Below are 17999 nucleotides of genomic sequence, written 5' to 3' on the forward strand. Positions count from 1 at the left end.
CAAGTATGTAGAGAAATTGTAGAAAGATGTCAGAGCAACAGGGTGCTGGTGATAGGAGATTTTAATTTTCCCAACATTAACTGGGATTCACTTAGTGTCAGGGATTTAGATGGAGCAGAATTTGTAAGGAGCATCCAGGAGGGTTTTGTAGCGCAGTACATAAATGCTATAATGGACCTGGTGTTGGGGAATGAGCCCAGCCAGGTGGTTGAAGTTTCAGTAGGGGATTGCTTAAGTTTTAGAATACTCATGGACGAAGATGAGAGTGGTCCTAAAGGAAGAATGCTAATCTGGGGGAAGGCCAACTATATCAAAATTCGCAGGAGCTGGAGAATGTGGATTGGGAGCAGCTGTTTGAGGGTATATCCATATTTGATATGTGGGAGGCTTTTAAAGAGAGGTTGATTAGAGTGCAAGACAGCATTTCCCTGTGAAAATGAGGGATAGAAATGGCAAGATTAGGGAACCATGGATGACAGGTGAAATTCTGAGACTAGCTAAGAGGAAAAAGGAGGTATACATAAGGTTTAGGCAAATGAAAACAAAGAAAGCTTTGGAAGAATATCAGGAAAGTGGGACTCATCTGAAATGAGGAATTAAGAGGGCTAAAAGGGGTCATGAAATATCTTTAGCAAACAGGGTTAAGGAAAACCCCAAAGCCTTTTATTCGTAAATGAGGAATCCCATATAAATACGGGTTTTATTATGACTTGATGTTAATCCATTTTGAGTACATATTTAAATATTTAATTATTATGTTATTTCTTGCTAGTAATGTAAGATATCTTATTTTACACTTTGGTTGTTTGTAGGATAGATTAGTAGTTAGATTAGTTTTTTCTCTTTTTTTTCTTTTGTTGTATTTTGGGTATTATTTTTTTTATATACACATTTAATTGTATATTAGTGCTTATATTTGTTTGTATTACTTTGTAATTTTGTAAAAAAATGTTTAAAAATCTTTTTTTCTTTCAACAATAATACCTATATAAAAAAGGAGCAAGAGGGTAACTAGAGAAAGGGTTTGCCCACTCAAGGGTAAAGGAGGAAAGTTATGCATGGAGTCAAAGAAAATAGGTGAGATTCTTAATGAGTACTTTGTGTCGGTATTCACCGAGGGGAGCAACATGATGGATGTTGAGGTTAGAGATAGATGTTTGGTTACTCTAGGTCAAGTCAACATAGGAGGGAGGAAGTGTTCGGTATTCAAAAAGGCATTAAGGAGGACAAGTCCCCAGGTCCACATAGGATCTATCCTAGGTAAGTGAGGGAAGCAAGACAGGAAATAGCTTGGCCTTAACAGATATCTTTGCAGCATCCTTGAAAAGGGGTGAGGTCCCGGAGGACTGGAGAATTGTTAATGTTGCCTCCATGTTTAAGAAAGGTAGCAAGGATAATCTAGATAATTATAGACAGGTGAGCCTGACATCAGTAGTAAGGAAGCTGCTGGAGAAGATACTGAGAGATAGGATCTATTTACATTTGGAAGAAAATGGGCTTATCAGCAATAGGCAGCATGTTTTTGTTTGCAGAGAAGGTCATATCTTGCCAATTTATTAGAATTCTTTGAGGAAATGACAAATTTGATTGATGTGGTAAGGGCTGTCGATGTCATGTACATGGACTTCAGTGAAGTGTTTGATAAGGTTGCCCATGTTAGGCTGATGAAGAAAGTGAAGTCTCATGGGGTCCAGAGTGTACTAGCTAGAGAACTGGCTGGGCAACAGGAGATAGAGAGTAGTTGTAGAAGAGTTTCTTAAAATGGAGAACTGTGTCCAGTGGTGTTTCACAGGGATCCATGTTGGGACCACTGTTGTTTGTGATATACATAAATGATCTGGAGAATGGTACAGGTGGTCTGATTAGCAAGTTTGCAGATGACACTAAGATTGGTGGAGTAGCAGATAGTGATGGGGACTGTCAGAGAGTACAGCAGACTATAGAGAGATTGGAGAGTTGAGTGGAGAAATGACAGATGGAGTTCAATCCGGGTAAATGTGAGGTGATGCATTTTAGAAGATCTAATTCAAGAGGTAAATGGAAACTCCCTGGGGAAAATTGGTGTCCAGAGAGATCTGGGCGTTCAGGTCCATTGTACCCTGAAGGTGGCAACGCAGGACGATAGAGGGGCCAAGATGGCGTACGACATGCTTTCATTCATTGAATGGGGCATGGAGTACAAAAGTTGACAGGTCATGTTAAAGTTGTATAGGACTTTGGGTCACCACATTTGGAATACTGCATACAGTTTTAGTCGCTACATTACCAAAAGGATGTAGATGCTTTGGAGAGGGTGCAGAGGAGGTTCACCAGGATGTTGCCTGGTATGGAGGGCGCTAGCTATGAAGAGAGGTTGAATAGATTAGGATTATTTTCATTAGAAAGACAAAGGTTGAGGGGGGACTTGATTGAGGTCTACAAAATCATGAGATAGATAGGGTGGAGAGCAAGAAGCTTTTTCCCAGAGTGGGGACTCAATTACTAGGGGTCACAAGCTCAAGGTGAGAGGGAAAAAGTTTAAGGAAGATAAGCATGGAAAGTTCTTTACGCAAAGGGTGGTGGGTGCCTGGAATGCGTTGCCAGCGGAGGTGATAGAGGTGGGTATGATAGTGTCATTTAAGATGCATCTAGACAGCTACATGAATGGACAAGAAGTAGAGGGATACAGATCCTTAGAAAATAGGTGACAGGTTTAGATAAAGGATCTGGATCTGTGAAGGCTTGGAGGGCCAAAGGGCCTGTTCCTGTGCTGTAATTTTCTTTGTTCTGTGTTTGTTCTAAAGGCATAACTTATATATGAAAACATGGAGGTTTCTTACACTTTGAAATAGTGCTGTTATGTTTATTGCGTTCCATTCTGTAGATGGGAATTCACAGATAACAAATTACAAATCTGAAATCAGACAAGAATTCAATTCCTTCCCATTACTCACATTTATTTAGTTAGCCCTGTAAAGTTTTTCTGCTAATTGTTCCTTAGTTGCAAACCTGGGACTTTAATAATTAAATAGTTTATCATCCAAGCTAGTACATCATCTGACATTGTTATTAAATGATCTATTCTGTCTTTCTCTCTTCCATGTTCATTAGGCAACCAATCCCTTCCAATTCTTTCCGACTACTAAATTCTCCTTCTTGTTTTTCACTTCTTTGCCTTTTGCTACTGAATTATACAATCCCTAAGTAGCATATTGTTCACTCCTAGCTGCAACACTTCTCAATACAGCTGGGAAAGAAGATGTTCAACAGTAAAATACATTTACCAGTACCTTTTTATTAATCCTTACTTCCATTTTACTCCAATGAGAAATCGCTTTTTTGGCTGAGATCATTCATTTCTTCTGTTGCCTTTGAAGAAATCTTACAGAATTCTTAACAGCATAAAAACCAAAAAAGCAGTTATGAGGAAAGGTTAGGACACAAGACATTAACTCTGATTTCTCTCCACAGATGCTGCCAGACCTGCTGAGCTTTTTCAGCAATTTCTATTTTTATATCTCATCATAGTTGCAGGTATTGGGACAGAATATGTCTGACTGTCACAAAACAAAATGAAAATGCTGGAGAAACGCAGCAGGTATGGAAGCATTGGTTGAGTGATAAACAAAGTTCTGATAAGGCATTACTATTCCGAAACACTTAATCTGTTTTCCTTTCATTGATGTTGCCAGACCAGCACTTTCTGCTTTTGTTTCAATGTTCCAGCATCCACAGTTCTTTGTTTTATTTTATGTCTAATTGTAATTGTATTTAATCATTTCATGATGTCAATGTGTTCTTTTTTCAAAATTTTACACAGCTTGTTTCTCCTAGGATTACAACTACAACTGCTCAGATGGGGTGCAGATGCTGCAGAATGATAAGAAGGTGAGAAAAGTTTTAGATTCAACACACTTATGATGTTAAATGACTTTGCTGGCTCAGGCTACACAACATCCTAGCATTCTTTTCTTGCCCTGGTCTGAACACAAACTCTAAATGCTATCCATCATGACGTATTTCTACTGTCACAATATCACCCAATGCTTTGGTGTCATTCTCAATCCCATTGAAACCCTTTATGTTAACTATCATTACCAAAACTATAGTGACTGTATACCTCTACACAGAGTATATTGCACAGGATACATTGACAAGTCAGGTGGCTCATTCATCAGAGGCACAACAGAAACAACTGATCTGACTGCTCAGATTGCAGATGTCATTGGAATTCCCTGTTTGACACTTATTCCCAGCATTCTCACTTTCTAGTATCCCAAACTTACATTGATAGAAAAGCCATCACCAACTTTGGAGAACATTGCCCCAAAAAAACTTTATTCTCCTTTATGAGTAATCAGAAAACCCATGTCCTCAACTAAGCCTTCACTGAGTTTGGATGGAACCACTCTGCCGGATTTCAGACCACTTTAATACATTTCTACTCTGTATAACATTTTTTCTTCATGAATGTTTCTCTGCACAGACTCGTACATTAGTGCATTCACGTGGGCTGTTGTAACATGCTAATATAAATTGCAGATCATCCTGCTCACCAGTTGTCACTCAGCCCCAATATGGTAATGAATCTGGGATCTGTTTGTCAGCTCACATGATGAGTTAGTAAATTGAGCAAAAAGCAGAAAGGGAAACTTTGATCCCATCAACCTTTCTGTGAAGTGGAAGGACAGTGTGATAATGCCCTCAATCACATCATTTGTTCTTAACACTTAACAAAACAAAGGCATGTGGTAACATTATTTCTTGTTGTTTTAGGTACATCTTTGGACCGACTATTATAAGAGAACTACCGCCCAACAGTGTGAAAAACGAAAAAAATTATAGAAACAATGACATTAAACATGAGACCTCATTTCACAACAGGAACATCAAAACTAACAATATCGTCACTTCAACTTTGGACAAAGTGATAAACTTGGAAGAACAAAATATAGAAATCATAAGAAAGGAAATTAATGTTTCAGAAAAGAATTTAACACGTGTAGGAGAGAAAACAGTGGAAGGTGTTGAACACAACACTGACAAAGATGCAATACGCACATTGAATAATAAACTTCTACATCCAGAATTTAACACAGTTGCAGAATATGATGAAATAGTTCAAAACGCTAATACAGATAACTGTTCCTTAAACAATAATTTAAAAGATACATCTAAAGATGAACTGGCACAGCACCATGACCCAGAAACAGAAAGCGATTGTCATACAGTTAATGGGCCATCCACAGAACATCCCACTGAAGCAGAAAACATGGACAAAGCATGTCAGGTCCATGAAGGAGGAGAGGAAACAATTGACAACAAGGAAATTGACTTCCCAAATAATGGTTTATTGTTGCATGTACAACATGCTGAATTAAATCAATACAATCTGGAAACTGAAACGGATGAAATCAAAACTTCTTCCAACCAATCTTCTGATACAGAAATGTATACCATAAATGGGCATGAAGATCTAGGAAATACTCCTCCTACTACTATTGATGAAGAACTCAGTGTCGATTTATTTGAAGAAGTGAAACTCAGGATTGATGGGGAAGATCCAGAGGTGGCTGCTGCACTTGCAGCACTGGAAGCAGCAACAGCAGGAGAGGATGATGACCTGGAGGATTAGAATGCACTTAACAACATGGGACTTACTGAAACACAATTATGTTAAGCATTAAATGTATCTTTGGGTTTCAATTGGCTTCCTTAGACTGTGGTTTCTGATTAACATAATGCAAGCCAGTTACTGTTTCTAAATTGAAAAAAATCTAAAAGATAAAAGGACCAGGACATGGGTCACTTCGCTTAGATATTTTCTGGCAGGCAACCCATGCCAATTTGGGAACAGTAAGAGTTCTCATTGGAAGGTGGGATGGGGGCATTGAGAAAAGGGCTCAGATAATGTGCAAGTGAGTGAATCAAAATGCTCAAATCAGTTCCAGTGTCTTGGAAGCTTTGATTCCCAAATGCACTACAATACCTGGATAATTGTTCTTCTCTTGCATTGAGATCAAAGAACAAGAGGAGCCAGGAGCTGCAGTAACTCTGGAAGAGTCGTCTCATTGGCTTGGTTTCCTGGTATTTCATTTAATCTGAATGGGATAGGTCAAACTTGTGCTTGTTCCTAGCATGACGGAAACTCTTGCAAGTCCCTTTTATCAGCACACCCAACTTTTCAACATGCTGGATCTCTTGTGCCCAGCAAGAGCATTTGTAGGGTCACTATCTTTTCAATTAATCTTTGCCAATGCTGTCATGTGGTACTTTGTGCCTGGTATAGTGCAGAAAAAGCACCATTGGTGCATCAAGTCTGTCATTGTATTTTTCTTTGAGCCTTTCAATGCTTACTCCCATTCTTTTGCTCACCCCCCTTGATCATTGCACTTTATGAGCAGCTCCCTGTAACGTAGAAACTTCATAATCCAGAAGACCATTCAGTCTGTTATATCTCTGGTGGCCAAAAAGAGTAAGCTAGACTAATCCCACTTTCTACACCAATAGGCTTCAACACTAAACAGTATCTTTTCAATGTGATGGGGTGTTCGGTCGCTTGTAGCTTTTCACTGAGTGAGTTTCAGTGCCTGTTTTATATTCAAACCTAAATTGCTGACATTTCGAATGAAAATCAGGAGACCCAGCACTGAACTTGATGGAAATTCAATGGAAGTTATGGAAGTAACTCCTGGCCATTGTGATGTGCCACTTTCAATCCAGTCTCCCATTGGTCCTTTTCCTTTTCAGACGAATCTGCATTTGGGGACCTTGTTAAAAGCCTTCCTAAATCCCACAGAAACTACATCAAACAAACTACGCTGATTCACCCACTTTGTTACTTCTTCAAAATTTGCAGTCATTAGACAAAACCTTTCCTTCACAAATCCATGTTGACTATCCTTGATTAATCCACATTTTTCTAAACAACAAACATTATTCCTCTGAATTCTTTCTAATAATTTGGGTTGAGGGCCCTGTAATTACTCGAGTAATGCCCATCTCTCTTTTTAAACAATGTTGTTGCCACATCTGCAAACTCAGAACACCTCGGAGCTTCTAATACTTCCTTCCTTGTTTCTTTCAGCTGCATGGGGTACATTTTACGCATAATGAGTTTCCTACTTCTAAAGGTACTAAACGCTTCAATATTTCCTCTCTCACATTCTTTATCCCAATACACTCCTTTTTAAACTACAATGTCTGCATTATTCCCATATTCTGTAAAAACAAAATATTCATTAGAACTAAGATCATGTCTTCTATCTTCACTTGGTCATTAATTGGCACTTTCTTTAGTTATCTTCCTGTTTATTAACTCTTTCTTAAACATATTTAGATACTTCTTGATGTTACTTTCCATTAATTTATGAAGCCCTCTCTTTGCTTTTAGTTTCTTTTTAGTTTCACCCCTTCATTCTCTTTGTTTTTAGTTTCACTCCTTCATTTCTTTTTACAACCGCCTGGCTGTCTGTAGTATTGAATTTTGGTTGTTGACACAAGCTTGGTTTTACCTTATCACACCTTCTCTGCTCACTGACTTACTTCTAGGGAACTTAGTTTCACACATCTCGTCCTTTGAATTACTTAGTCATGGTTTCTTATTCCAGTTCTTAATTAGAAATAGGAAGCTAGTCCTCACTGCTTTTAGCAAGTGTATATTTGCCCACTGTGTGATGGCCGATTTAAACATAGTAAAACTATTGTCGTGCCATACACTTTATGAACACTTAGCAGTGGCACACTCTTGTTTGTTGACAAATACACTGAGCCACATATATCTTTGGCAAAGAAGTTAATACAGAACAGCATAATGGTCTATTTTCTAAAAATTAAACAATAAATCCCTGCAGAGAAAAAGTGAACATTTATGCTGCAATATGTGGTAAAGGTACCTGCAGCTGAAACTGTACTAATGGACAGAAATGTAACTAAATAAAAACCCATTGTAATGCAAAGCAAACTGGCAAGGAAGCAACCAACATAAAAGTACATCTAAATACTGCCAGCATCTTTGAAATTGGTGTTAATAGGAAGAAGCTCATGTTTATTTCACTATCTGGCTGTTGAAACTTGTGTGTTTTAAGTGGTCGGGAAGATGTCAAATGCAATCACAAAAAACTGCCATAGAAATGATTGTCCAGACAGCTAGAGTGATGAATGTACTGTATATATTGCAAAAGGCCAATGTACTGACTGTGAATGAAAGCACTTATCACTTATTGCAATAATCTCAGAAGAAGTGAGAGCATTCTGGAGTAACAAGCCTCAGGAGGGCTTGTTTGGAAGTTCTGTACAAAATATATTCATATTCAATATTGTAAATTGAATTGTTTTATTAATTGTAAAGCTTTTCTATAACTGTCAATGCTTTATATGAAACTTGATATGCAGCACGTTAGTTAATAACAATTGAAGCTGCATCAAAAAAATGAACTATCACTTTCCAATTTCAAAATGTGGATAATATTAACTTATATAAAGAAATATCATGAATATTATTAACAGTTTTCTTTCTGAACACTTTGAGGACTACAATAAAATATTTGTTACAAATGGCAATACTCTATTACATTATAAATTTTATAATGCTCCTCTTTGTAAATATGGCGCAGAGGCAAATTAGCAAGAGTTTTCGAAAGAGTGAAAGTATTGTCAGTGTGCATATCTCGATTTCCTGCTTGGTTACACTTAGAATTTCTTTGTCATATTTTCCGATACGGGTTCAATTTAGCATTCAGGCATTTACTGTAAACATCAAATGCAGACAAGCATCACACTAGAGTTCAGTCTCTATGTATTGCTCATGTGATACCATAAGAATGTGAACAAATGATTTCCTTTGAATCTCCTTCAGGAAAGGTTATGGGTTATTTTGGCTCTAGATATTGTCACTTTCCTGTGACACATCCAAGCATATTGACAATGCTGCAGTGCTTTCCAAAGTTGTGCATCCTTCATTAACAACAGGACAAACTATGAGGCATCTTGCTTAATTAGCTCACCTAGAAATAGTAGACTCAGGCACACTTTGGTAGCTCCTGAAAATGGGCACAGGGATCACAATTTGTGATCAAACCATGCCCTTGATTCTGAAACAGGAACCCACACACTATTTCAACATTTGCACAATTGTGGCATGTGTCCAGGACTATGTATACTGTTGATCAATGGCCCAAGGGATTCAAACCAGCTTGTACTCCTTAAAGTCAGCAGATAACTCAAACCAATGTTGGCATTCATTTTAGAAGTGAATTGGAACGGAGAACAACAATTTTTTTAAAAGCCTCCATGTGACAAAGGGCTTGCTCTAAAATTCTCCAATAGTGTACTGGAAGCCTTGATGCAAGCAGGAGTAATTTCCCTATCCACCAGGAGGCCTTTTGGATGATAAATAGCAGTAATGCCACAAAACCATGTAGTTGATGCTAGCAGTCTAACCCCAAGGGTCTAGGTGCAGTGTCTCAAGAGATTTAATGATCTCACAAGCAGTGAAATTCCGTCAATGAATCTTCAAATACCTTATCCTAAAAGTTGCACATTCAGCATTATTGAGTTCAATGTATTGCACCCCCAGTACTCACTTAACAACAATCTGCATCAACCACAAATCATGCCTTACGTTCATAATATCACCTCACCATCACAAAATGTGCATTGTAACAAGGCTTACGATTACATCTTGCACTCTCTGCCAGTTATTCAGCCATGTGCAGCACCCAACGACATTTTGTTGGAGCAGTATGTAGATGCAATCTGATGGATACACACAAAGAAATATTCAGTGCATTTGACAAGCCTCTCAGAAAGGGCAGGATGAATGAGACGAGGCAATATAGTTGTAACAACACAATTCAGGGCACCTTATTGTTTATAGATTTTGAAGCTGATGTGGCGTAATGAATGAGTAATTAGTAACATTTATGAGAGCCAGGATTAGAGGTATTGGGTGAGGAAACAGAGAAATATTGCCAAACCTGTAAAAAGCTTCCGTCAGGGCAGAAATAGATATTACATCCAGTTCTGGTCATTACAGTTTTGGAATAATACTAAAGTCCTCAACAGAGTGAAGAGAACATTTACTGAACTGGCTCCAGTGATTTTGGCCATAAGGTCAAGGTGAAGAAGCTGTTGTTCTCACTGGAGCCAAGGAGAAGGAGAGAAGTGGGATTCAATTGTTGTATTCAAGACTATGACATGCTTAGATAAAACACATAGGGGAACTGGTGGCATAGTGGCAATATCACTGGGCTAGTGAATTAAAAGTCTTGGCTAATAACATGGGAACAGTAACGATGCTGCTCCTTTAACAAAGTTATGTTATTCTTGGTTTTTTTTCCAAGAGGAGTTGTAAAAAGGCAGAGGTTCCAATTTGGCTGAGACTGAGGACTTTGCTAATGGCTAACATATACTGCCCAAGGCAACAATCAGGGAAAAGGGTTTTAGGTTTTTTAAAGACACTTGTACAATGAAGGATGGCATGGTGGCTCTGTGGTTAGCACTGCTGCCTCACAGCATCAGGAACCCAAGTTTGATTCTAGCCTCAGGCGACTGTCTGGAGTTTGCACATTTTCCCCATGTCCGCGTGGATTTAGTGCTCCGGCTTCCTCTCACCATCTAAAGATGTGTAGGTAGGTGAATTGGACATGCTAAATTGCCCATAGTGTCCAGGGATGTATAGATTGAGTGGATTGGTCATGGGAAGTGTAGGATTATTGGATAGGGGATGGATCTTAATGGATGCTCTTTAGAAGGTCGGTGTGGACTTGGTGGGTTGGATGGCCAGTTTCTACACTGTCGGGATGCTATGGTAATGAAAGGGGAGTGGCCAGTTCTCCTAGTTCAGGGTTTCTTTCCTGGTTTGGTTGGAACAAGCGGCCTGTTCAAAGATGCTGGTCTGAGAAGCTGCTGCAGTGAAAACAGGTTCCACGTCTCACCAAATGATCCCTGGCTGATTCCCTCTGCCAGCTTTCTCTCCTATAAGAACCGGTGTTTGAATTTACCCTTTTTCCCCAAGGGGTGTGTTTATGGGGATTTGGCAGGAACTTTGTTAAGTTGCGGGGTTGTCGCATCGGTTGGGTTTTCAAATAGGTGTTATTATAAATTCTGTTTTTCTTTGTCTGTGTTTCGTTCAGTGGTGTGTAAATAAATTGTTTTACTTAAAGCCAAATGGTTTGACCAGCTGCATCACTCCTGGGATATCCACCTTTACATCTGCCTAAAACAACTAAAAATGTTAGGTTTTGGGCCACCTTACTGAAATGTTTTGAGGGGGTCTGGCCTGGTCCATAACAGGGACATAGATTCAAATCCCACATGGCAGCTAAATTGAATTTAAAAATCTGGCTTATAAAGCCAGCCTCAGCAACAGTGACCATGACAACAATCGCTGATCGTTGCAAAAACCTGTCTGGTTCACTCATCCCATACAGGGAAGGACATTTGCTGTCCTTGCTTGCTTGGCCTCAACTACATGTAACTTCAAACCCAGAGCAATGTGATTGGCTCTTAACAGGCATCTGAAATGGCTCAGTAGCCATTCAGACCAATGATAATTAGAGATGGACAATACATTCTGGCTTTGCCAGCAACAATCACATCCTGTGATGAAATAAAAACAGCAAGAAATACTTTCCCAATAGAGGTTCACACGGAAGAGGTATTAGAAATCCTGCAGAGTGTGAAAATAGATAAGTCCCCTGGGCCAGATGGGATTTATCCTAGGATCCTCTGGGAAGCCAGGGAGGAGATTGCCAAGCCTTTGGCATTGATCTTTAAATAGTCATTGTCTACCGGAATAGTACCAGAAGACTGGAGGATAGCAAATGTGGTTCCCCTGTTCAAGAAGGGGAGTAGAGACAACCCTGGTAATTATAGACCAGTGAGCCTTACTTCAGTTGCTGGTGAAGTGTTGGAAAAGGTTATAAGAGATAGGATTTATAATCATCTAGAAAAGAATAATTTGATTAGGGATAGTCAGCATGGTTTTGTGAAGGGTAGGCCTTGCCTCACAAACCTTATTGAGTTCTTTGAGAAGGTGACCAAACAGGTAGATGACAGTAAACTGGTTGATGTGGTGTATATGGATTCCAGCAAGGCATTCGATAAGGTTCCCCACAGTAGGCTATTGTACAAAATGCAGAGGAATGGGATTGTGGGAGACATAGCAATTTGGATCAATAACTGGCTTGCTGAAAGAAGACAGAGGGTGGTGGTTGATGGGAAATGTTCAACCTGAAGTCCAATTACCAGTGGTGTACCGCAAGGGTCGGTGTTGGGTCCACTGCTGTCCATCATTTTTATAAATGACCTGGATGAGGGTGGAGAAGGGTGGGTTAGTAAATTTGCAGGCAACACTAAGATCAGTGGAGTTTAGATTAAGATTAAGATTACTTTACAGTGTGGAAACAGGCCCTTCGGCCCAACAAGTCCACACCGACCCGTCAAAGCGCAACCCACCCATACCCCTACATTTACCCCTTACCTAACACTACAGGCAATTCAGCATGGCCAATTCACCCTAACCTGCACATCTTTGTGACTGTGGGAAGAAACCGGAGCACCCGGAGGAAACCCACGTAGACATGGGGAGAACGTGCAAACTCCACACAGTCAGTCGCCTGAGTCGGGAATTGAACCCAGGTCTCTGGTGCTGTGAGGCAGCAGTGCTAACCACTGTGCCACCGTGAGTGACGAACGATGTTGTAGGTTACAGAGAGACATCGGTAAGCTGCAAAGCTGAGCTGAGAGATGGCAAATGAAGTTTAATGCGGACAAGTGGGAGGTGATTCACTTTGGTCGGAGTAATCGGAATGCAAAGTACTGGGCTAATGGTAAGATTCTTGGTCGTGTAGATGAGCAGAGAGATATCGGTGTCCAGGTACATAGATCCCTTGAAAGTTGCCACCCAGGTTGACAGGGTTGTTAAGAAGGCATAGTGTTTTAGTTTTCATTAATAGAGGGATCGAGTTCTGGAACCATGAGGTTATGCTACAGCTGCACAAAACTCTGGTGGAGTATTGTGTACAGCTCTGGTCACCGCATTATAAGAAGGATGTGGAAGCTTTGGAAAGGGTGCAAAGGAGATTTACTAGGTTGTTGCCCGGTACGGAGGGAAGATCTTATGAGGAAAGGCTGAGGGACTTGAGGCTGCTTTCGTTGGAGAGAAGAAGGTTGAGAGGTGACTTAATAGAGACATATAAGATAATCAGAGGGTTAGATAGGGTGGACAGGGAGAGCCTTTTTCCAAGTATGGTGACAGCGAGCACGAGGGGGCATAACTTTAAATTGAGGGGTGATAGATATAGGACAGATGTCAGAGGTAGTTTCTTTACTCAGAGAGTAGTAAGAGTATGGAATGCTTTGCCTGCAACGGTAGTAGATTCGCCAACTTTAAGTACATTTAAGTAGTCATTAGACAAGCATATGGACATACATGGAATAGTGTAGGTTGGACGGGCTTCAGATTGTTGCGCCGACCTGTCATACCATCGAGGGCTGAAGGGCCTGTACTGCACTGTAATGTTCTATAATCGGACAAGAGAATATAAGATGCAAAGGAACTTGAAGATGAATCTTTTAACGCAGTGTGTGCACTATTGACTTGGAATTTGTCGTCTTCCAGGCTGGTGGAAATTGAGACGATGAACAAATTCTAAAGGAAAATGGATAGTCACATCAGGAAATAAGTCTGAGAAACAACAGAGATCATAACAAGGGAATGGGGCAGATTGGATTGTCCTATTTTGTGCTGTCATGGCTCTGTCTCTAAACCTCTAACCTCTGTAACCACTGTGTATGAGCATGGAGCAGTATGTCACCAAATTGACAAATACATTTGCAAAAAACTCAGAACTTACACTTCCTAACACTGGACAACTAACACTTGTTTGTCCACCATGATAGAGCATGCAAAAATCGCCCTTGTTGCACTTTTACATTGTTATATGTTGTCTCTTAGATCTTTAGGGAAGCTTGTCCTGGCTGTTTGCAGGTAAAGGGATGGCTAGAAAATGGGAAGGCTTCAAAAATTAGATAACAAATGTCCAAGGGCAGTATATTTCTGTTGGAGTGAAGGGCAAGGCTAGTAGGTATAATGGATGCTGGATGACTAGACAAATTCAAGTTTTAGTCAAGAAAAAGGAACCATATGTCAAATATAGACAGCAGAGACTGAGTGAATCCTTAGAAGAGTATAAAGGCAATAGGAGTGTACTTAAGAGGGAAATCAGGAGGGCAAAACGGGGACATGGGATAGTGTTGGCAAATAGAATTAAGGAGAATCCAAAAGGGATTTTATAAATACATTAAGGACAAAATCTGAAAGTGGAGAAGAGATAGTCGAAGGCGAAATGTTATATACCCTTGATATTGGAAGTAATTTATTGAGGAGGAATTTAATCATTCTCTGGAAAATTGGAGTATGGGACCGGAGATTAGTGATACAAATGGCCATCCTGACCAAGGAAGAAGAAAAAATAAATAGAACCCACGGTATGGTCTCGGGAAGGGAATCGTGGAGGATTACAAATACCTCCTTTAGAGATCAGTTTAGAGAGAGAGGGAGACGTAGTCTGCGAAAGACAGTATCCAATTTCAACAGGGACGCAGGGGATTGCAGCCGGTAATTGAGGGGTTGATTGAGGATGGATTATTGGAACCCTGCATGTCCCCTTACAATATCCCTATTCTTCCAGTAAAGAAATCAGACATCGGGTACAAGACCTGAGGGCATTGAACCAAATGGTACAAATCCGCCACCCTGTGGTCCCTAACCCCTGTACACTATTGAGTAAGATTCCCCATGACCATAAATGGTTCAGTGTAATGGCCTTAAAAGATACCTTCTGGGCATGCCCACTGGCGTAAGGAAGTAGGAATATGTTTACCTTTGAGTGGGAAGATCCAAAGACAGGACAAAAACAACAGTACTGGTGGACAGTACTCCCACAAGGATTCACTGAATCCCTGAATCTCTTTGGTCAGGTGTTGGAACAAGTCTTGGAGGAATTCAGTAGTCCCAAAGGGATTGCTCTGTTACAATATGTAGATGATCTTCTGGTAACAGGCAAGAGGAGAGGCAAAGCAATAGTGGCCACAAACAAATTACTAAACTTGCTGGGACAACAAGGATCGAGGGTCTCCAAGAAGAAATTACAGTATGTAGAAAAGGAAGTTAAGTATTTGGGACATCTAATCAGTAAAGGAAAATGAAAAATAAGCCCAGAAAGAATAAAGGGAATCGTGGAAATGCCACTGTCCAAGACCAAAAGGGAGTTGCAAAAATTCGTGGGGTTAACAGCATGCTGTAGATTATGGATAGACTCATATGCACAGAAAACTAAGAAATTATATCTGAAACTATTGGATGAAGAACCTAAATTATTGAATTGGACAGATGGAGAAGGAATTGGTTGAAGAACTAAATAAGAGCCTGATCCATGCCCCTACCCTTGCATTACCCTCCCTAGACAAGCCCTTCCACTTGTTTGTGGAAGTGCTCTAGGGGAGTGGCTCTAGGGGTCCTAACCTAGCGATGGGGGGGAAATGAAACAACCGGTTGCCTACTTGTCTAAATTGCTAGGTCCGGTCTCAAGGGGGTGGCCAGAGTATGAGCAGGCAGTGGCAGCAACAGCCTTTTTAGTTGAAGAAAGTCAGAAACTTACCTATGGGGGAGCCCTAATAGTCAGCACTCCACACTAGATACGGACCATATTAAATCAGAAAGCAGGACGATGGCTCACAGACTCTAGGATCCTGAAATATGAGGCAATTTTAATAGAGAAGAATGACTTTGTGTTAGTCACAAATAGTTGCTTAAATCCGGCCACATTGCTGTGGCGGGGAGAGCCCTGGTAATCCAGAACATGACTGCCTTGATATTATTGAATATCAGACAAAAGTGCAGATGGACCTAAGGGACATCCCGCTCTATGCGGGAGCTTGTTTGTTTATCAACGGGTCCTCCCGGATGATTGAGGGCAAGAGACATAATGGCTATGCTGCAATAGAGGGAAGCATTATCGAGGCTGGAAGACTGCCGAATGGCTGGTCAGCCCAAACTTGTGAACTGAATGCCCTAGAAAGAGCTCTCAGAACCTTAGAAGACAAGGAAGGAACAGTGTACACAGACTCCAAATATGTATTTGGAGTGGTGCACACCTTTGGAAAAATTTGGCAAGAAAGAGGACTAATAAATCATCAAGGAAAAGAACTAGCACGAGGAACTGATAGAATGAGTACTAGAATCCCCATTACTCCCGAGGGAAATAACGATAGTTCATATAAATGGACATCAGAAGGGGAATGATCCTGAAGAGGAAATAGACTGGTCGATGAGGTAGCTAAAGAAGCAGCCCTAAATCCACAAGGAGCAGCAATATACTCTCTAATACCTGTAATTCCGGATCTTCAAGGTACCCCATTGCTTACTGCAAAGGAGGAAGAGGAACTAAAAGATTTAGGGGCCGCAAAGACAGTGGTTGGGCGCTGGGTGCTTCCCAATGGGAGGGAGATGTTGAATAAAATGATGATGCGAGAGATTATGGCTGTCCTACATCAGGGGAGTCATCGGGGAGTGCAAGCAATGTGTGATTTAGTCTTAAGGAAATATGGATGCAAAGGGATACATATGATAGCCAAACAGATATGTGAGGGATGTATAACATGCAGGAAGATAAACAAAAAGGTGCTAAGGAAACAAGTCCCTGGAGGGAGAGAACCTGGGCTAAGACCATTCCAGAGCATCCAGGTAGATTATACCGAATTACCCAGAGTGGGTAGACTGAGACATATGTGGGTAATAGTTGATCATTTATCAGGATGGGTGGAGGCATATCCTCTGGCCACTGCCATCGCAAGTGGGTGCCCAAGATAATACTTGAACACACAGTTCCCAGATACGGGATAGTGGAGTGTAGAGATTTGGATCAGGGAACTCACTTTACTTCCAAGAGGAATCCCCTGGGAGTTCCACACCCCTTGGCATCCACCTTCATCAGGAAAGGTTGAGAGAATGAACCAGACACTCAAGAGGCAGTTAATAATAGAAACCAGATTCCCTTGGACTAAGTGTTTACCTATAGCCCTCTTAAGAGTGCGGACAGCCCCAAAGAAAGATTTGGGGATGTCCTCTTGTGAGATATTGTTTGGCCTGCCTCACTTAGGAACAAAAGGGGAACTGCCAATCCCAGAAACTAAAGATTTGTTCTTAAAGTATATACTGGGCTTGTCCTCCTCTTTGTTTTTCCTCAGGAAACTGGGTTTATTGGCACAGACTTCTGCCCCTTGAATTCATCATTCATCCCATTTGGCTGGGAGATTGGGTCCTAATTTAGACATGGACAGAAACTATATTTGCAACCGGATTGGAAGGGACCATACCAGGCTCTTTTGACTACTGAAACGACAATAAGAATGGTGGAGTAAAGCTGGACTCACTACACCAGGATTAAGGGACCAGTGGAATCCCCGGTTGAGAAAGAAGTCTGGACGGCTGAATCAACACAAGAACCACTGAAACTCAGGCTAAAAAGACTAAGTCACTGATTATACTGTGGTAACTTGAGCGCTGGATTTTTTTTTAATATGTAGATTGCATGTAAAGTCTCTCAGTGCTTCAATACTATTGTAGAATGTTGGGGATGCTTGGGGTTATGATATTAGCTCTCTTAGCATTGGGATTTTGTCAAACATCACATTCATGCTTGTTATTAACGGTCCCGGAGTCTGATAATCTGCAAGTAATAGACACCGATGCATGCAGCTTAGTAAATTGTGGGGATGTAGTTAATCAGAGAGCGTACAGCAGCTCAGAGATACATCTAAAGTCCTACGGGGATGGTACTTGGTATTCTGGTCTTGTCAAAGTACACCAGGCCCCCTTCCAACCAGCTCTCAATTGTCCTGATAAAAAGTGTGACCCAATATACTTAACAATAAAGAAGACCACATGGCACAAGGTGATTTGGGGTTGGGGGGGGACCTATCAGGTACAATCAAATGAAGCATTTAAGATAGAA

The 17999-nt window shown here is 40.6% G+C and overlaps 1 protein-coding gene across 4 annotated transcripts in view; it reads left to right on the forward strand.

Moving 5' to 3' along the window:
• LOC140470906 (uncharacterized) overlaps positions 1-8506 on the forward strand; it is a 33857-nt gene extending 25351 nt beyond the window's left edge. For 3 of the 4 annotated variants that reach the window (XM_072566870.1, XM_072566951.1, XM_072566917.1), the window contains exons 2-3: positions 3800-3867; positions 4756-8506. In XM_072566870.1, the coding sequence (XP_072422971.1) occupies positions 3836-3867; positions 4756-5614 (891 nt within the window). In that variant the 5' untranslated portion in view covers positions 3800-3835 and the 3' untranslated portion in view covers positions 5615-8506. Of the gene's footprint in view, positions 1-3761; positions 3868-4755 lie in introns of those variants that run through there. The other variant, XM_072567021.1, reaches the window with a different exon arrangement.
• Positions 8507-17999: the final 9493 nt, after the last annotated feature.

This window comes from Chiloscyllium punctatum, chromosome 1 (genome assembly GCF_047496795.1).
Source record: "Chiloscyllium punctatum isolate Juve2018m chromosome 1, sChiPun1.3, whole genome shotgun sequence".
Lineage (NCBI taxonomy): Eukaryota > Metazoa > Chordata > Chondrichthyes > Orectolobiformes > Hemiscylliidae > Chiloscyllium > Chiloscyllium punctatum.